The sequence below is a fragment of the Adiantum capillus-veneris genome, chromosome 4, assembly GCF_014529385.1.
Source record: "Adiantum capillus-veneris isolate H3 chromosome 4, ASM1452938v2, whole genome shotgun sequence".
Classification (NCBI taxonomy): domain Eukaryota; kingdom Viridiplantae; phylum Streptophyta; class Polypodiopsida; order Polypodiales; family Pteridaceae; genus Adiantum; species Adiantum capillus-veneris.
The window spans coordinates 24,575,121-24,596,395 of record NC_140934.1 but is presented as its reverse complement, the minus strand read 5'-3'; the positions used below and the strand labels follow the sequence as shown (position 1 = coordinate 24,596,395).

General features: G+C 45.8%; 1 protein-coding gene across 1 annotated transcript in view; it reads right to left on the bottom strand.

Annotated features, from left to right (window-relative positions):
- Window positions 1-3,604: 3,604 nt before the first annotated feature.
- The window catches only part of LOC147458877 (putative arabinosyltransferase ARAD1), a 46,044-nt gene continuing 28,373 nt past the window's right edge, over window positions 3,605-21,275 (bottom strand). Inside the window, exons 2-3 of the mRNA XM_086510295.1 lie at window positions 4,264-4,629; window positions 3,605-4,014 (exon numbers count right to left, since the gene is read on the bottom strand). Coding sequence (XP_086366421.1) covers window positions 3,868-4,014; window positions 4,264-4,629 — 513 coding nt within the window. The 3' untranslated portion in view covers window positions 3,605-3,867. The remainder of the gene's footprint in view (window positions 4,015-4,263; window positions 4,630-21,275) is intronic.

Here is a 21,275-nt window from a genome sequence, read left to right as displayed (position 1 = left end):
TGTGATGACTGGCATCATCTTTTGTGGCTTGGCAAAATTATTGATCCACATGGGTGGTCAGACACTTAGGATATCATATTGGTTGGCACGTAACTAACACCCAACAAGTCGATTAGGTCATGCAACGATTGAATGTCAAATTGCATTGATATTGGAAAATGTCTAAATGGTCGTTACATGTTCGACTTTGTATTGTCCAAAGCATCAATGATGGCATATATTTAGTTTTACTTTCCATTGTTGAATCGCCCTCGCTCTCGCCTCTCATTGCATATGTCGGATATTGTATCTCACTTGTGGCGCACTAGTTTACATAAGAAAGTCCTCTGTTTGTTAGCAATGGAGAAACTTTTCATTCCAAAGCGTCTTGGGGGGCTGAATATTTTGGACCTTCACCGCGACTCATTGGCAAGGAAGGCTATGTTATTGCTTACTCACAGCAGTCTCAGTCATGGAAAGTTATGGTTGCTGATCTATGTCAGCATGTTACCACTCCCGCCTTTGGTCATTGGCAGCCTTCCCTTTGGGAGATTGTGTTTGGCAAGATGGTTAGTCCTATTCTTGGTTGCTCGATCACCTCTAGTTTGCTCTCTGCCTGGAAAGTTTTTAGGAATCATCTCTCTTGGCATGGAAGGCAGCAAACAGATGGGAATTCATTGCGTTTGGAAAGCATTCACTGGAGCAAGGCATTCCCTCTTACTCTGGTAGATCAGTCGCCTCGCCAAGCTCACGTCCTTTATGGCTAAGGCATACGCATGATGGATGATGTGGTGGATTCATTTGGGAATTTATTTACTTTCTCTCAGCCAACGGCACACTTTGGGTTGGGCCTACATTATCATCAGATTTGGAGCGTTATTGAGAATAGATTGATTGTTTTCCTCCCCATTCCACCACTAGCCAGTGGATGCCATATGCAGGATTGGGACATTCCTTTTTATGCGATTTCTGCCCGCAATATTTATACTTCTCTTACGCAAGACTCTTGGCTAATTGATCACTGTAATGCGCTTTGGCTTTTACACAAATCCGATCAATGGTGGAGAAAGGCTCTTACTGCGATCTGGAAGTCCCACTTGCCTCTTAAGGAGCGTATGTTTCTTTGGTGTTGTTTGCTGGGAGTTCTTCCGGTTGGCACGCTCCTTGCGACACAGCACATCAGCTCCTCTCATCGTGTCAGTTGCTCCGTTGGTGATGAGACTGTCAACCATCTGCTTTGGGATTTTTGCCTCACCAAACGATTCTGGGTTTTTGGCATTCTTCCGACCTCCCTTCAACGATTTGCGGTCTTCTTCACATGGGTCATATTGTGGTCGCTATGGTCTTTGTGGAGCCAACGCAATCTTTGCATGTTTCATCGGCATGAGGATCCTTTTACCTCATTCTAGATTTCACCGAGACAATCTTTACATTTTGCCTTTGAAATTGGGGACATATCCGTGGAAATCTTACAACTCTCTATGTTAGCTTGTAGCGCTTTCATATCACAGAACACATGTGTTTCTCCCTTTGTATTTGATCTTTTTGGTAGGTTTTCTTCGCTTTGAGATTTCCCACTTGTAAATTAATCAAAACAAATTTACAAAAAAAACAGATCCTCCCTCTCCCTTTGTATTTGATCTTTTTGGTGGGTTTTCCTCGCTTTGAGATTTCCCACTTGTAAATTAATCAAAACAAATTTACAAAAAAAAAAAAAAAGAGGGTGTGTGTGTGTGGAGAGGTTTTCAATAAATACCTCTTGAACACATGTATTTAAGATATTTTTGAAAGGTGGGCACCCTGAGAACTAGGGTAGCCTCTGGGTTCAATTGCAAGCTAAGCATGAGCAAGCAGGAGGTATTGCCCTCAAGGGTTGCACTTATCACATGTACGTTACATGCGTTCAAATGATATTAAGTAAATCATATACTTACACATGTGAGGCAATAAAATGACAATTTTTTTCTGTCAAACTTGCAGGTTTTTCATGATTTTCAATTAAAAACCCCTTTTGTAAGTAAAAGAAATTTTATGAATTGAAATACCCCTCCTTGAGAACAGATGGCATACTAACATTTTCTGAGGTGCAGCCCGATAGGTACTGTTGTTACTTCTTTCAATGACATCTGTTTTCCCTTAGCTACATAAAGAGATTGAAGTTTTTTTTGGGTCAAAACTTGCATTTATAGCCAACATTTGATTTCAGCTCCCCTGGCAATGCCCACTTACCCAATTGGTCCTAATTTGTATTAAAAAACCACTAATCTTCTCAAAAAAATTGGTTATTGGGTGAAATTGGTCTAGTCTACTGGGCCTGATGGCCTTGGTAGTATTTTCTCATAATCGTTGATTTTGTATCGTCATCCTTAAAACCTACGATGCTTTTCTTTATGGCACTCTTTTGGGTCTTGCTGGATAATTTTTGGGCGACTACATGAATCTCCAGAATATATTCTCAAAAATTCAAAACAATCGCAATTTTACATAAAAGCAACTTTCTTTACATTACTTCTTGAGCTTTCAGTTGTTTTTCTTGCTTTTTCCATCAAAATGGCTCGGTTTTTTATATCAAACATTTGTCCAGGTGTAAAAACAGTCTAATCTTATTCATTTTACTCATAAGAACAAGTTTCTTACAGTTTATTCATTCATTTTATATCTCTAGGATCTAGGTTCTTACAAGATTTCTCAAGGCCCGTGTATAAGAGGGGGATGGATCCTATCACCATTTCTACAGACAAGGTCTTCATCCACAAGACATTTGCTAGCATTACACCAAAGTGATTCAAAATTCTCGAGAAACATGTGAACCTAGTTAGTAGTCATTATGCTCATAGACTTTTTCCCTCATAAGAGAGCACTCAGAATCAACGGCCATTGAACTTCGAAAGAAAACAAATCACCCTCACCTTGCAAAGCTTCTTTTCTAACAATTTAAACTTTACTGCCTCTCCCTATATATACATTTCTTACCATAAAATGTCTGACAAACAGCCTGTGATACCCAAACCAACGTCCTCGAGACATTAGTTAATACATATATTAGATCATTTAATCCAAACTTGGCAAACTATCTTCCTTGATAAGGAAGCCAAAAACTAGAGAGTGCTTTAGATATGTTGAGAATTTCAAGTCCTCTACACACCGAACCATGCACACAGCCCATTGTGTGTGTGCGTGACGCAGACAAATCCAAGAGCCCACATTTGGCTTTTGAGTAGCTTCAAGTAATCCATAGGTTATTATAACCAGAAGCTCTACATATTCACTAAAACCTCTAATATCCCCATTAGTACAAATGTACTGAGTTTCTGTCATGGCTCCGACAAACTCAAGCACTAAATAAGAAAATCTACCTCATACATTAAGATTGATGCAGATTATCGACATTCATTGAGCCTCTTACCGTAGGACGCTTCAACAAAAGGAAGAACAAATAGAATATTCAATAACTTCTGCAGAGAAACGGAGAAACAGTAAATAAATTCCCAAAGGTTCCAATGCCGATTGTGATTGCTACCACTACAATTTCCAAGATTAAAGTAAATCTATTCAACTCAAGGCAATTGTTTGATCCTGTCTTTTTTTCTTGAGTGAAGCCATCGATAATAATGCAAAGACAAACTTTTCTCATGGTCTCGTTTCTTTAGCAAAGCTGTTCATTATAATGTAATTTCATGTACAGTACACTGAGCAACCAACAAAGAGGCACAGAAATATTTTACATTTGTTCCCCTCCCCCATTTGAGGAAATAGTCTCCCCATTATCGTTTCTCAAACCTGCTTTCTGTTTAGTTTAGCCTAAACTATGTTCGCAATTTTTGTTGGTTGTTCTACTCCTTGCAATTACAAAAATTGGTAAATCGCCTCAATATATGGATGTGCTGTCTAAATAGTAGTAATACTTGCATCCAAAGATATATCACGTCTGTTCCGATGTATAAGAGTGCGGACACGAGGAAGTTTGGATGCTATTGCGCGCCATATGTGATCAACAGCTCCATTCACCTCACCATATTCAAAATATCTCCTCACCTACACAAGCAAAAAGTACAGTCATCTGTTGTACAAAGAAACCAAACTAAGAAAAGTTCTTGAGTTTACTCTCCCATCCCTTCCCTTTCCCTTTCTCTCCTTCCATCTCATGTACTCTTTACCGAGCTTTTTCATTTGGTGCAGAAGAAAATTTGGTGCTCGCTGAGTTTAGAAAACACAAAGACAGCATTTTGCTTCTGGCCTCAAGCAAGCCTCTCCACAGGAAGGAGTCATTAAAAGAAGTTATACCTTTCTCAACTCCTCCTGATACTGTCGGAGCTTCTCATCGTCAATTTGCCGTAGTAAGGAAACTAGATAACCTGGCTCCAATGCCTTACTGGAGGGGACAAAAATCGCAAATTTGGAGTAGTCTAGCTCGTCTTCAAAAGGCAGCTCAATTTTATCACTGACAACAACAGGCACACATATGCTCACTATAGCATCAAATAGGCGGCAAGCAGATGGTGTATCACCAGCAGGATGCAAGCAGAACTTGGAGGTTCTCATTCCCTGTGCAGCCAACCGCCTGCCTTCTCTTGATTGTACACCGTGCTTGAGAACCATGCCTTCCTCATTTTCCAGCACCTTGAAAAGCTGATCCCTCACTTTACCACCCTGAAGGGAGGTAAATAAGTCATCAACAACTGCAAGTCAAAGATGAAAATAATAAAACCCCAGCATGCAGTAAATGACTGGATAGAACTTGGCATGCTCATTGCTATAGCACAACGCCATAAAGATACAGGTCAGCCCGACGTAACTATGATAATTTACAGCTTATTGAGTGTTGTCCATGATATTCACACAAGTCAACAGTTCCTGTCTGTCTTGGCTAGAGGGTCACCTTGACCCTGTGTCTTTCTCATTTACTTCAGTCTGACTTGTTAGAAGGAAATGGGTCAAAAAACAAAACCTAAAACTCTCAGACAAAACCTGATTTCAAATCTGTTACACAATGAGTAGCAGTGGCTAATTTTTTTGGAAGCAAAATTAGTTCTGTAATTTTATGGGAATGTTTCTGATCCATATGCAATTATTTCAAGTGACATTTCAGGCCAATAATATAGAGCGAGGAAAAAATATATGTAAGAGTGAGATTGCATGAAACACCTCAGAAGGCCAAAAACGAAATGACAAAAGCTGTATTTGAAATCTTCAAAAGGCCAAGAATGACCTAGGAGACCAAAAAATACAAAAAGACATGTTGATGAAGACTGTATCTATGATACAAAAGACATGGAAGAAAAGGTATTGTAAGCCATAGAAAGCAAGAGGGGCCCAATAACAAATAATGAGGAAAACTCCCATAGCTTACAGCTCCTACCATGAAAGCCATTGAAATTTTGAGGCACCCTCCGCTCACTATTTTACTGATGGAATAGTGAGCAGAGGAGTATGATATACTGAGATCAAAATTGTGCTGTGTATGAATGCCTGTGCTTAATGTACCCTCTGCTCACTATTCCAGTCATGGAGTATCATAATACTACTGAGATCAAAGTAGTACTGTTTATGAATGCCTGTGCTTAGTGTACCTTGCTCACGGGTAACGCATCTGGAGGCACTCACGAGGTACCTATTATAGAAAACAGACAGACGGAGCCGTACTACACGAGAACTATGCATCGCCTTCCTCTTTCATCAAGGACAGAACCTCTTACCGTTGAGGAGGCCCTGTGTCTTTCTTCATGTACTTAAGTTGGACTTGTTAGGTCAAAAACACAGAACCTAAAACATGTTTCAACAAACTCTCAGACAAAACCTGGTTTCAATTCTGTTGCAGATTTGGGTAGCAGTGGCTAAATTTTTGTGAAAGTAAAATCGGTTCTGTAATTTTGCAGGAATGTTTCTGACATTTCAGTAGCCAATAAGACAGAGCATTCTTTCAAGTGACATCTTAGTAGCCAAAAAGACACAGCAAGGAAAAAAAGAATATAAGAGTAACCGAAAGATTACGCTCGCTGCTGCTGCTCTATTGCGCGCTCGCCATCGCTTCAACCCCCCAGCTCCCCGTCGCGCTGCCCTAACCCCCCCCCCCCGTGCTGCCCTGCCCTCCTCACGCTGCTCGCAGCCTGCCCACCATTCCCTCACTCCCACCTCATGATTCCTTGGGTGCTGTTTCCAGCGACACCGACTCGCCTCGCCACTTCATTTCGTTCTCATCGACGCCCTCGGCTCCCCTTCGCTCGCCTTCACAGCAGCAGACACAGATGGAGGATTCTGCTCCGCCACGAAGGGACTCCACTGAAGCCCCCTCGCCCCACCTCGCAAAACCCACCATCCGACTTGCTCTCTCGCCGACAGAGCAAGCGAGCTTAGAGGCAAAGGTGGCGCGCCGTCAGGTCTGTTATCTGCAAGATTCTCGGCACCATACCCAACAGAGGGGAGGTGCGTGATCTCCTCTAGGCCAGCCTTCTCGCAGATGTGGGCAAGATCCTCGATGTTCAGCTTCTGGGACGTGGCTAATACCAGATAGAGTTTGAGACTCCCGAGATGGCGTCCAAGGTCATTGTGATCAGCCCCCTGGCCATCCGGGCAGTTCGAGTTCACTTTCGACAGTGGCGCCATGGTTTCGACCCAGCTACCGATGTTCTTGTCAATCCGCCTCCCCGGCTTGAGGAGAGAGTACCTTCCGCTTCTGTCCAGGATTGGCTCAGAGATTGGGACCGTCCTGGAGACACCTCGCACGGCAGCCTCTGGAGCTGCCAAGGCAATTGGCATTCCCACAGTACATGTTCTGGTGCAGGACACCCACTCCCTCCCGAAGGTCATTCTACTACCTTGGGTGAGTGGTGGTTGGCTCCGCCAGAGCGTGGAGTATTCGGGCCTCCCCGAATTAGTGTTTCATTTGTCGTCAGTCAGGCCATCTTGCAAAGGCTTGTCCACGAAGGAGGCCCCGACCTCAACCTCCAAGCCTGGGGCTCAGGCAGAGAAGGGCTGGCAACAGGTTCGTGGTCAGCATCGACAGGGAGCGTCGATAGGGACCACCACATCAGCCTGGCTCTCCGGGTGGTCACCAAGCTCCAGGCCAGCAGCAGTGGGTTCCCACAGGGAACCGTTTCGACCCTCTTCAGCAAAACAAGGTCCTGAATCCACCCTCCACCTCAGCCTCACCTTTGACAGCCCCTCCTCCCCCCGAGTTCTCCTCCACACACACCCCCCCCCCCGGCCTCCTTCTGCCGCTCCGCGCCCCCCCCCCCCCCCCCCCACTCCTCCATCTCCCACTACCCCCCCGCTTCCGCATCTCCTCCCGCTCCTACCCCGCATCCGGCCCATGGGGTAGGAGCATCCTCGACTGCTAGGAGATCTCTTGGCAGCGCTTTTGCCACGAATCTCTTTGCGAGAGAGGGACAGCCTTTCTTGCGAACCCCCCTTCCGGTGCAAATGTCTCCCTTTGCAGCAATTCCTCGTGGACTTACGAGCTTCGAAATTCGTCGGAGGTGGGGCTTCTTCGCCTACGACTTCACTCGGTTTTTCAGCGACCCTTCACCAAACTTTGAGGCAGCTTGCTTCAGAGTCCATGTTTTGTTCCTTGTAGCTAGAGGGATTCTCTCACCACATGGGAAACCTGGGGGTTACAGACCTAGTACAGACTTTGTGGCCGTTGGCCAAGTTCTTAGTGACACCTCTAGACTCGATAGGATCTAGACACATTGTGATACACTTCTTTGCTGACACACAAAGCCCACCATGCTATGTATACACACATGAGGACTCCTGGACAGAGGAGGTTGCCCTGCGCACGGCACGCACTTCTTGGGCATGGGCTAGACACTCTTTGTAGTCACGCCTATCTAGGGGACACTCGAATGAGGATTATTCCCCATCCATCCCCATCCAAGACAACCTCGAAGATAGCGCGGCTAGCTGCTGCTACAGCATCAATTCTTTCTCGTTCTCCATGAGGATTGTCTCATGGAACGTGCAGGGATTAGGTGGGGCCCAGTTTCAACGCCAGCGGTGTCGATTGCGTCAAGAGCTTCAACGATGCCTTGTGGGCGGAGAGATTGATATTCTTATGCTGCAGGAGCATCATCTTTGTGAGAGCCGCATTAGACATTGTGGTCAGCTCTTGCGTGGACGATATGAGACATTTTGGTCAGTAGCATTTGGACCTGGTAGTATCCAGGGAGGGGTATGTATGACTATTCGGACTCTTGGCAGCAGGCCATTGTGGGAAGAGGCATTATTGTGCCTGAGAAGGCTCAATGGATTACTATGCACGTTCAGGGCTGCCTTTTGGGCTTCCTGAACATCTATGCGTCCAATGTGGCAAGTGCACATGCAGAGTTTTGGTCTAACATTGTAGAGTCTCTGCCGCATGCAAAGCAACGATGCATTGGGGGTGACTTCAACATGCTGGAGGACCCCTCTGACAGGATTGAAGGTAGCCATGCTACTGTGCACGGGGCTGAGTTGGCAGCCTGGGAGAGGCTATGTATGACTTTGAGGGTCTCAAATGTTTGGCAGCACTCTGACTTTGTGAGGCCCCCAAACAACTTGGCTTTCTCTCGCTCGGACTGCAAAGTGGGAAGAGTGAATCTATCTAGGATAGATCGCTTTTACGCCAGTGACCACATCTGTGACTTGGGTAGGTCAGTTTGCATTTTGGCTGGGACATCTTTTTCGGACCATGCACTAGTGATCCTCACTGTGACAGATAGACAAAGGAGGGGGAGCACGATGCTACGCATCCCTGAGAGGACCTTGTTGGATTCAGAGCTCAGAGAGCGAGTGGTGCCTCTTTGGACAGAGGGCTTGGACACGCAGGGCTCTCCTGCTAACAAAGTGGCCTCTGGACTTTCCTAGCTTAGTCGTTTCTTTCTTCAGGAGTCTACGGCTCGTCTAGCTGCAGCGAGAGAGGAGGAGCGGTGTCTCGACGGGGCGTTGCTTCCTTGCAGAGGATGTAGGAGCAGCACCCAGGCAGTTCTTGGTTGGAGGAGCAGTTGCAGCAGGCTCGCCAGGAGCTTGCCAGCATAGAGGAGAGGCGACATGAGTTTGCTTTAAAAAACCTGACCAAGTGTGAAACGTTAGGAGCAACCATATTAAAACAAACTGGGCCACGCAAAACAGAATACATAACTTTTTTAAACGATAAAAAAATCAACGCTACAGCCTGACGTGCGAAAACTTACGAGCCTTGACTGTACCTTTGAAACGTCCAAACTCATACAGAAACGTTTCTGAAACGTTTCATACGTTTCATGAGTGAAGAAACGCGTTTCTTGGCAACACTGCTCTCTACAAACGTGCACACAATCGGGTGCTTTTGGCAGGAGGTAGAGGAGATCGTTTCATGCTCACACACTTGGCCAGACAGGGTTGTCCTCTAGTCCCCCTTCCTCTTTCTGTTCTATGCTGAGGCAATGAGCAAATTTCTGGTTTCTCAGCAGGTTGGTCTGTGTGGCTTAGCGCTCCCTATTCGGGGCAATGAGCTACTGGATGCAGAGTTTGCAGATGACTCAGCTTTGTACTTGGAGGGCCAGGAGGCCAACCTGCACAGGTGTGAGCAGGCTCCAGCGACGTTTTGTTGTGCATCAGGCACACTGATCAACTAGAGGAAGACAGTGGCTTTTAGTGCTCCTACGCCTGATTGGTTGCCAGGTGAGGGTTTTAGATGGATTCCCCCAGGGACAACAGATCGCTGCTTGGGCTGTCAGGTTGGTCTGGCCTTGTCTCCTGAGCAGCAGATTGATCCCTTCCTCTTGTCCATCAGGAGGAAGTTGTTACATTGAAGTTTGGGACGGCTCTCCTTGGCAACCAGAGTTGTAGTGGCCAACCAAGTGTTGTTGGCTACTATGTGGTACATTACATCTTGCTGGATCTTTTCGAGCTTTTGCATCAGCCAAGTAGAGAGACTGATCAGGAACTTTCTTTGGACAGGGCGCGACACTCAGACAACCCGGTCCAAAGTAGCCTGGCAGCTCATCACTTTACCTTGTTCTCAGGGGGGTTGGGGATCATAGACCCAGCACAACAGAGCAGAGCCCTTCTTGGAAAGTTTGTTGTCAGAGGACTACTTCCACGGGAGGAGCCTTGGAAGGAGTTTTTGCTTTAGCAGCTTAGAGCTCAAGTGCGTCAGGCAAGAGGCCTCTAGAGACCTTTCATCATATGGGTCTTCACAGAGATGCGCAGAATTGGTCTGAGCAGGGGACTAGAGGATCGTTTTGTTGTGAGCCTGCTTCGCTCCTAGGAGCAACTGCGGAGAGGCTTGGAGCAGCACTAATCCACTTGCACAGAGGAGCATCTGAGACAGCCCCTTGTTGGGAACCCCATGGTCAGCACTCAGAGAGGCCACTTGGTAGGTAGTAGGCCTCATGTTTCTTGGGGTCCCATGGCAAAAGGTCCAACACGCACTTTAGGTGACTGGCTGCAATTCTCAGGTTTGTCAAAGGAGCTACAGAGCATCCAGCTGTAGGGCATGAGAGCAGTGCAGGTGCAAAGCATGTGTCAGGACATCACAGAGACAGTACCAGCTGAGTGGCTCACACCTCTAGAGACAGTAGCTCGATGGATGGGGACCTTCACGCGACTAGAGGTCCTCATCGCAGTTCGAGCTTGCTCAGAGACTGTACCCTCCATGTTCTTCGAGATATTGGGCGAGGGCCGATTACACTGAGTCTCAATAGAGGCTCCACAAGTTGCAGAGTGTTGTTTTCAGAGGATTTGAGTAGTGGGCATTTCCGGGAGGACTTGTGTCATAGATCTTGACCTAGCCGCTCTTGAGACAAGCCATTGGAGGCTTTGGGCTTGAGAGAGATGTCCACTAGCACGAGTGCAGTGGGATCCTGGAGAGTGGTTTTGGAGGGACCCTTTCTCTTCAGCCGACCATCCAAGGGTCCCTTTCTTTCAGTACAATGTTTGACTGGGACGTCACATACTGGCAGCACGGAGAGAGGCTCATCCTGCTACAGCACCTCATTGGCAGGAGGAGGGTCTCACAGCTGAGTTCTTGTCAAACTTTTGGGCGAGTTTATGGGACGCCAAACAACCGCAGCGAGTCACTCTGTTCCAGTGTGGCTAGTTGCATATGGAGCTACAGCAGTGGAGAGTTTGCTAGTACATAGTGGCCTTTCAGCAGCATGCACAGCTTGTGACCACTCTGTGGAGAGTCAGCGTCACTGTCTATGGGACTGCCCTATGGCACAGCAGGTTTGGCTTCGGGTTCTTCGGCTGATGCTAGCTCTTTCCACAACACGACAGTACACTTGGGGGGCAGTTGCTGCACTACAGTTTGAGCTATCCTCCACTAGGAGGATGATAGTGATACAAGGGGGTCGACCTACACTCCAGCCTGCTACAGAGCTTACTCCAAAGGAGTGGTGCAGTGAAGGAGAGGTGTGCTGGGAGCTCGTATGTGGCCTGACACTCTGGTTCATTTGGCTGGCCCGCTGCTTCCGCATCTTCGAGGCTCGCCTTGTGCCACCAGCGGAGACTGTTCAACATTTTTGGCTAGAGTTGATCCGTACTCTTAAGGGATAGTTTGAGAGACTTCAGGGAAGCTACGACCGCGTACGGGAGCGTAGAGAGGCGTTCCTTCAACTCTAGCATTGGTCCGGGGTGAGCTCAAATGGCACTACCATCCACCTGTGTGGCTTTTCCTTCCTCCCGTCTCCTGATTGTAAGGTGCAGCCGAAGTGAATGTTGAACTTTGCTCAAGACGAGTGCTCCGAATTGTGCTCAAGGTTCCTTTTACTTACGGAAGGGAGAGCCTTCTGTCCTTTAGTGAGAGAGTGCAATGAACACAAAACAAAGTGGATAAACACTGTGAATGAAGGTGCTGAGACTGAGAGATGGAGAGAGAAGAATACGACACCAGACAAGTTGTCAAAAACCCTCCTCCGAAGGCCCCACTCTCTATGGCGAGAGCGGTCTACTATTGATTGCACAAATCTCTACAATATTGCCAAACTGAAATGGAAGCATTCGAAAACGCTTCGAATTGGTGACAACGATCTCTGGTGATGCTTCTTTTGCTCCTTGCAAGTCCACCCTTGTGGGGACAACTTGTCGGGTCCACTTTGGAAACTTGATGTGCCTCCTGTAGACGCTCCAAAGGAATGGCCATGTGAAGTCTTCCGGAATTTGACCATTGTCACGTGTGCAAAGCCTCCTTTATCTTGGAAAATGAGGTATCAAATCCTCCAAAAAGCAATCTACCTTAAAAATTGTATCTGTGGTGCACAAGATAGGCGGAACTTAGTACGGAATTTCCTACTTTTGCGTTGGCTGAAACTACACAGGCTGAACTGACAGCTTTTGGGATGAATTGCTTTATTTTTTAAAAGCCTTTAAGCTTTTGATTTTGGGGCTCTGCTTTTGGCAATCCCTTATAACCAATAAATAAGTGGTTAGGCGGACGCAGAGTCTGAGAGTGAGCACCTACCCACTCTCTTGTACTTTGAACACAGATTAATACAAAAAGAAATACCGAAAGGGGCACCAGTCTTTGGGGCCAATATCTCTAGGCACGGAACTACGTTGGGCCGTGTCGACTCAAGTGTGAATTGTGAACTGTTTTGAAGTGAATCTCTGCTGTGTCGCGGTAGAATCTTGACTTGGAGTGTCCAAGTTTGTTACAGTGGTATCAGAGCACAGAAAGATTCTTCTTCTACGGAGGATCCGATCCTTTTTGCAGCGCACACAACCCCGGACTTATTAGCCACCCTCACCCTTCATAGATCGTGCATCGGGCGCGCTCCCGTCTTCATCGCTCTGTCTTACAAGGCATAAAGCCATAAAGAATCCCAGATTACACATGGGTTCTCGTGAAGAATCAGACAGAGATGACACCTCTCAGTGGGAAGGCAAAGAAAAGTTGAAAATCCGGCGGGGGAACGGAAGAAAAGAATGAAGATTTGGGCAAAAAAAATTGGATAAGTTTGCCAGAAAGAGTACAAACGTCAACTGCAAATTGGCATGTGTGAACAGATAATTAAGCACTCCAGGGAGTCGAGATTGACGAAACACCTGAAGAATTACCCGATTGATAAGATTTACTAGAGATGGCGTGTGGCCATCGCATCTCCTCTTAGGTAGCCGAAAAGACAGACAAGTGCAGAAAAGTGATGGCACATGGCCATCGCTTCTCCTCTCAGGTAGGGGGGAAAGCCGAAAAGACAGACGAGTGCAGAAAAGCGGAACTTGTACTCCTAGGAAGACATGAACAAGCACTCTTGAAAAGAAGCATTTTTATTGAGCCAACCAATATGACTTTCTCAACGACAAAAGCAAGAAAGCGAAAGAATTCAAAGAAGGTGGACAATCGATTAAGTTTGAATCCTTTCTGGGTTCCGAGATGCTCCGAGGGCTTTAGCCTTCATTCAACAATTTGACATAGCTTTCTCTGGAGGGCATTACTCAGAGCACTCCAAGATTCGGAGGGCTACCACTTTCTTCAAGGGAAATGCTCCAACATGGTGGTCCACTCTTCTTCTAAGGAAGGAAGCTCCAGTTAAATGGTTGAAAGTCAAAAGGCTCTTTAGTCTTCTCAGGAGTACGAACAAGATATACGAACCGGTTGGAATCATCTTCGGATGACCAAGGGAGATTCTTTGGACGCTTATTGCGAGAGATTTTGGAACTCTTTTCTACCAACCTCTTTATTTACGAAGGTCTTGTTTAAGGAGCACATTGAGCAGTTTTGCTGCGGACTTCTTACAGAGTTCCTTAACTACTGCTTACAGAGTTCCTTGGAACAGAAGTCGAATTTTATTCAAGAATTAATGAGTCATACGAAACGGGGTTTTGCGATACATTCGGGAAATTTGACTTACCCCACTAATGAGATCTTGACTCAAAGAACCCTATCACAACGAAAGTAGAAAGAGAAAGAGTTCCCAGGACAAAGAAAAGAAGGATACACGTCCCCGAAGACTCTTAGAAAAGGGCTATCTATCTCAAAGAGAGGTAGTGTTCTGGTTGCAGGGAATTTGGACACATCTCCGCAAAGTGCCCCAAAAACTTGAAAGGCACAGCAAGAACAGAATAAAGACAGGCCAGAGAGTTCTAGAGCAACATAGGAATGTGGCAAAAAAAAGGCAGATGAAAACAAAACTGGTACCACATTGCGTGGGGCCCGAACCGAATCAGATGAACGAAAGTACAAAACTTTGCCGCTCTTAGGGCAAAGTAAAAGATCAGGAAGACCTCATTTTCTGTGATGGAGGAGCCAAGGCCAACTTCTTTTGGCGGCTCGATTTGAAATTATGCCCGACAGGCTAAGGCCATAGGCAGAGGTAGTTCTAGCGGCACCCGGACGAGATGTTGAGATTACACCGATCATTGGCAAACTTTGTTTGCAATGTCAGGGGTGTTTAAGGCACGAGGACTTCTACGTAATTCCCTTGGGAGGTTGTGACGTCCTCCTCAAAATCCCTTGGTACCACAAGAACAATGCCGTGGTTGACTATGGGGCTGAGAAAGCGACTTTGATAAATGAAGGGCAAAGAGATTGTACTTGATGAAATTTAGTTCCTTTGCTCGATTTTCTAGAGAGAACTAAATGATGATTGAAGGTCGAATATGTTTTGACCTCGAAAAAGAATGCCAAGATTTTCTCCTCACAGGCTGCTTGTTTCTCTGAGGGCCTGCCGGGTGAGTTGCCACCATCTCGTCCTGAGAATCATACCATTGATCTGATACCTGGAAGCACACCACCGAACCGCCACCTCATCGTGTGAGCCGAGCCTAGAATGAAGAGATTATGAACCAAGTGAAAGACCTCTTGGAAAAGGGTCTTATCCAGCCGAGTACTTCACCCTACTGCTCTCCGGTGTTGTTGGTTTTAAAGAAAGACGGATCTTGGAGGATGTGCATTGATTATAGACCTCTCAATAAAATCACCATCGAGAACAGATTTTCGATTCCGAGGATCGATGATATTCTTGACAGATTACAAGGATCCTCTTGTTTCAGCAAGATCCATTTGAAAAGTGGATATCATCAGATCCGAATCGCGTCGGGAGATGTCTACAAGACAGCTTTTCGGACGACCTTCAGTTTATATGAATTTTTGGTAATGCCTTTTGGCCTTACCAATGCTTCAGCGACTTTTAACCAAATGATGGACAGGATTTTCAGAGAGTACAGATTTTTTGTTGACGCTTTCTTTGATGACATTATTGTCTTCTCCAAGGATGAGGCAGAACATAGACATCATCTGATACAGGTCTTTCAGGCATTGTGAGATCACAAGTTGGTGATCAATGCCAACAAGAGTGAATTTTTCTTACCGGAGATGCACTTTCTGGGACACATCGTCTCAGCAACAAGAGTGCAGATGGACCCGGCCAAGATTGAGACTATACGTTGTCAGGAGTTTTTTTGAGCAAGGGATTGCGCATATGTACATATACATGCATGGTGCATCAAATAAAGGATTGCCCATTTTCCAGAGCCAGGTGGTTATGTGGGACCCACATGTGTACAGGTAGGACAGGGTGTACATAATGCATCGATTTTCAATATTACCAGTACCAGTGTGTTTTTTCTACAATAAGGAGGAGTTGGTAGCGCGTAAAGCTTCTCAAGGAAGCTATCCGCGGGCCGACGACATGAGGTAAGCAGGTGCGTCAGATGGCATCTAGTGGCGTCAGGAGGCTGAACGGGGTCAATACTTGCACGCGGAGAAGTATGGACACGACGTGGGTGTTTTCTTGTGATACTTATGCAGAAATGTCATCATGAGGACCACTTTTTGGGGCCACTTCACGTGGTGACGGGATGCATTATTGAAAAAAGTTGAGTGCCAGGTGTGCGGATGATGCAAAAAGGTGACAACTATGCACTGCGAGGTCAGTTTTTGGCCTGTTCGGGGTCTGTTTGAGGTCAACTAAAAGGCCAAGGGTGCCCAAGTGATAAAGCTAAGTGTGGGAACTGAAAAAACAGAGAGAAGACCAGAAAAAACGTGGAGAAGAGAGGAGGAACAGCCGCAACTGTGTTTTTGCTCATTTTGGAGCCTGTTTTGGCCGTAAACTGCTGATCCGAGGTCGGATTTGAGCACTTTGACATTGTAGACAGGGGTTTTGGGCCGTTCCAGACGCGATGGCGCTGTCCATTTTGCCAAATTCCTCATGGTTTTTCTACTGGTTTTGCTGTGTAAGTTTCTCCTATGAGCGAAGCTTCTGCTCCAATTTGTGATTGTATCTGGTATCTTTTACCCATATTGTGTGAGCTATTTGCCCCATTGGTGTTGGCCCAAGCTCAATTGTATCTAAACATCAGAAGTTCTCCTCTTTTGAGCTGAGATTTTTTGGGTTTGTGTGTGTGTGTGTGTGTCTCTATGTGGAGTGGGTAAATGGGTAGTCTCTCTCCTCTCACTCCATAGGTGTGTTCCCTGTCTCGGCCAGGTGGGTTGTGTAAGCCGAGTGGTGTCCCATAGTGTGTGTATCTTCCGAAGAGTGTGTGTCGGGTCGTTATAGAAGTATGGGCACAACGTGGGTGTTTTCTTGTGATACTTATGCAGAAAGGTCATCATGAGGACCACTTTTTGGGGCCACTTCACGTGGTAGCGGGATGCATTATTGAAAAAAGCTGAGTGCCAGGTGTGCGGATGATGCAAAAGGGTGACAACTATGCACTGCGAGGTCAATTTTTGGCATGTTCGGGGTCCGTTTGAGGTCAACTAAAAGGCCAAGGGTGCCCAAGTGATAAAGCTAAGTGTGGGAACTGAAAAAACAAAGAGAAGACCAGAAAAAACGTGAAGAAGAGAGGAGGAACAGCTGCAACTGTGTTTTTGCTCATTTTGGAGCCTGTTTTGGCCGTAAACTGCTCATCCGAGGTCGGATTTGAGCACTTTGACATTGTAGACTGGGTTTTGAGCCGTTCCGGACGCAATGGCGCTGTCCATTTTGCCAAATTCCTCATGGTTTTTCTGCTGTTTTGGCTGTGTAAGTTTCTCCTATGAGCGAAGCTTCTGCTCCAATTTGTGATTGTATTTGGTATCTTTTACCCATATTGTGTGAGCTATTTGCCCCATTGGTGTTGGCCCAAGCTCAATTGTATCTAAACATCAAAAGTTCTCCTCTTTTGAGCTGAGTTTTTTTGGGTTTGTGTGTGTGTGTCTCTGTGTGGAGTGGGTAAATGGGTAGTCTCTCTCCTCTCACTCCATAGGTGTGTTCCGTGTCTCGGCCAGGTGGGTTGTGTAAGCCGAGTGGTGCCCCATAGTGTGTGTATATCTTCCCAAGAGTGTGTGTCGGGTCGTTATAGAGGCGTTCTGTGTGTTTCCATCCCGCTCACATTCTTTTGGTGCCCCCACTGAGGATCTTCTTCGAGTACCTTCTGCTTCGAGCTTCAAGCTTCGAGATTCGGGATTACAGGTTGCAAGTTGCAGATTACAGGTTACAGGTTACAGGTACATGTGATTCACACAGGTACAGGTAGCTGGAGTACAGTGATATACTAGCATTGGTGTCACTTGCAGTTGTTGTGGGTATGCATCACTTGGCGCCTGTTTGAGCGCATTTTCTGTTGGATTGCACGTTACTTGTGGAAACTGCCATGGTACGCCTTTGTGGAGCCATATATGGTTTTATTTGGCAGTCCCAGCCATTTCTGAGACTGGGTCTGGAAGATAGTCATTTCTGAGACTTGACTATACGCGATTTGCATTAGCCTTCGTGTGAGGGTCGATAGCGTGAGGTTATACTAGCATTGGTGTCACTTGCAGTTGTGGGTATGCATCACTTGGCGCCTGTTTGAGCGCATTTTCTGTTGGATTGTACGTTACTTGTGGAAACTACCATGGTACGCCTTTGTGGAGCCATATATGGTTTTATTTGGCAGTCCCAACCATTTCTGAGACTTGGTCTGGAAGATAGTCATTTCTGAGACTTGACTATACGCGATTTGCATTAGCCTTCGTGTGAGGGTCGATAGCGTGAGGTTTTTATTGAGCTGGGGGATTCTCAAATGTGGAGATCCTTTCAGTGATACAGGTAGCTCGAGTACCCTTTTTGTGACCTCGCCATAGGCTATGTACTAGTGAGTCCTACTTGATACTCGGGTTCTATTGTTGACAGTTTATGCATACATATACAGTCTATATTTTGGGTTCATACTGCTCTATTTCTGAGGAAACTCTGCCAAAATTTTTCCAAGTTATGATGGCTGGTTTTTTGGTCTTTTGAGTCATTTATGCTGTGATGCTGCTGAAATTTTGGCAAAATCAGAGGATAAGTCAGGTGTGCCTTCTTGGAAGCTGCATGGTTGGCTTTAATGGATGGTCAAAATGGCCCTCAATTCACTCCATTTCATTTAACTCAAAGAATCCAAATAAATGTTCATGTGTCCAGAAAGATTTTTTTCCAACAGCGCATAGTCTTTATGTTCGGGCCAAGAAGATTACGAGAGATCTTGGAATGTCCTTTGCCTGTTGTAATTCCGATGATCAACTATGAAAACTCATTTGATGTGCATGTGTTTGTCCTTATCTAAAGTTGAGCTCCATTGAAGTTTCTGGGAATTGAGTCAGTAAAAGTTTTGGGTTCTTGCACGTGTGTTCAAAGGGGTTCTCAAAGAATTGAAACTTGGGTAGCCATGGCTTTCTCTTATCCGGAGTTTCATGGAAGAAGTGATGAAGATGTGGAAGACTTTCTGGAAAAGATGGAGGTTGCCTGCATTAGCAACTAGATTCATGACCCGGCGCAAATGTTACGTCTTCTCCAAATCTGTTTGAAGAGTGATGCACGAGTTTGGTCTAAAGCATTTGAAGAAGAGTTGCGTGTGGCTGATCCACCTATAAGATTGGGTTGGGACAATCTACGACATGGGTTGGAAGTGGAGTTTGTGAATCCTGACAAAGTGTGGCAAGAAGTACAGGCTTTGGTGCAAAAGGAAGGTGAGCCAGTAGATGCGTACATACGTAAGTTTTCATTGGCATGGGAGCGAATGTACAAGGCCTTGGCACCACAGGTACCCCCGTCTGACATAATGAAGAAGGACAGGTTCTTAGCTGGTCTTTGGGAGAATATACGTTGGAGAGTGGAGCTAAAGAAGCCTCGGACATATGAAGATGCACTAGAGGTAGCAAGGAACAAAGAGTGGAAGCTGAGGAAAATGAGCCAGTTAGGGGTGGAGTCTTTGCCCATGAGGTCTGAATTTCAGCCTATAGACTCTTTACAAGGTCGCATGCCAGGGGTTCATCACGAACCAGTGGTTCCTGTTACTACTCAGGGTATGCAAGCAGTGGTCACTACAGCAATGCAAGATGATGGGCTAAGGCAAGACATGAGGCGAATGGTAGATTTGATGAAGAATCTCAACCTAAACATGCTAGGTCAAGTGGGAAATAATCGAGGTCGAGAGAGGTTTGCAAATCAGCCAGGAGGTGAAGAAAGGCCTAGGAATGGTGTTGGACAAAGCAATGGTAGGTTTTGGAGGCAGACGCCCACATGTTACAATTGTGGAGAGTTGGGTCACATCAGCCCGCAATGTGATAAGCCACCAAGGATGGGGGGAGACATGTATCCATTGCCAAGACAGGTGTTAACTAGGTCAAATGATTATGGCATCGAAATTAAGGGAGATGAAGGAACCAGTGGATTAACCCAAGAGGAAAAGAGAAAGACAAAAGTGCTAAGTGTAGTCACCTTGGAGAAGGCATCAAAGCTAGAGGATACATTAGTGATGCCTATTGGGAAGAGGACCACAGAGGATAAGGAAGGAAGAAGTGCCCCAGGTCCTAGTAAGAAGAAAGGAAAGAGCCATGAAGGCGAGGATGTCAAGGCCAAGAGGAAAAGGAGAGCTCGTCGAAAGTTTCATGTTTCAGATTTTCCACTAGGGGATGGGCAATTAAGCTATGACTTGAAGGAGGATCTGACGAGCAAGAAGGCAAATGTTACTTTTGGGCAGCTTATAGAGATGGTGCCTAAGCTAAAGCGACAGTGGAAGAGGATGGTTAACCCAATGGAGAAAGAGCCAGAGAGAGGTTCAGTAAAGGTGTTGGCAATGGATGAGCTACCAGACATTTGTCCAGTAGTAGATGTGTGGCATAAAAGGAAAAATTTGGGACAAGGTTATGTGGATGGCGGAGCCCAAATATGCGTCATAACACACTCATGCATTGAGAAGATGGGCCTCACAGTGGCTGGGGTGTCAGGTTTTCGGATCAGATTGGCAAACCATCAAAAAGTAAAATGCTTGGGTGTTGTAAAGAGCTTAAAAGTGGAGGCATATGATGCAAAGGCAGTGGTTGATTTTCATGTGATGCCAGCAGGGTTGGGAGCATATCCTATTATAATGGGCAGACCATGGTTACGTGCAGTGGGAGCTGTTCAAGATTGGCGACATGGTACGATTAGCCTCTATGGAAAGACAGGTGCCAAGAAGCTATACAATATGGACACAAGGAAACGATTAGAGGAGATTTATGAAGATGAGGAAGGGTCTAGTGATGAAGACTCTTCCACGGTGACAGATAAGGACAGTGATAGCACTACCAGCAGTGATGAGGATGCTGATGTTGCATTTCTTTTGATGGATAAAGAAATCCAGGAGTCTGGTGTAATCGCATTTGCAAATGAAGTTGAGGATGAAAGTGAAGGGCCTTATGAAGTGATTGAAGGGCTGATGCAAACGAAGGTTGAATTGGAGAAGGAGATATATTTGCACATGCTAGCTAGTTTTCCTGATTTGTTCATTACTTCATATGAAGAGATCAGAGGGTTCAAGGGCGAAGAGATGCATATAGAGCTGAAAGAAGGTGCTAAGCCAGTGCGGCAAAGGCTAAGAAGGATGGGTCAAGAGCAAATGGAAGCCTTGCGAGAAGAGGTGGAAAAGTTGTTGAAGGCAGGGTTCATAGTCCCTGTGGAGACCACAGAATGGGTGACTCCAGTTGTAGTCAGTCCAAAGAAGGATGGGAAGTGGAGAATTTGTGTAGATTTTAAACCCTTAAGCGCAGCTACTAAGAAGAACCCATATCCTCTTCCATTCATCGATCAGATCTTGGATTCAATGGCAGGTTATGAGAGGTACAGTGTGTGTGATGGTTTTTCAGGCTATTTTCAATTGAAGATTGCTCTTAAAGACCGCACAAAGACCACTTTTATTACGCCATGGGGCTGCTATTGCTACACAGTATTGCCATTTGGGTTGTCAAATGGACCATCTTTCTATCAAGAGAGAGCAAATTGGGTATTGGAACCATTCATTGGTAGTTGTGTTAAAGCTTTCATGGATGACTTCTGTGTCTACAGCAGTAGGGCTGAACACCATGAGAAGCTGCAGATGGTATTGGCTCGATATGATGAATGTGGAGGACA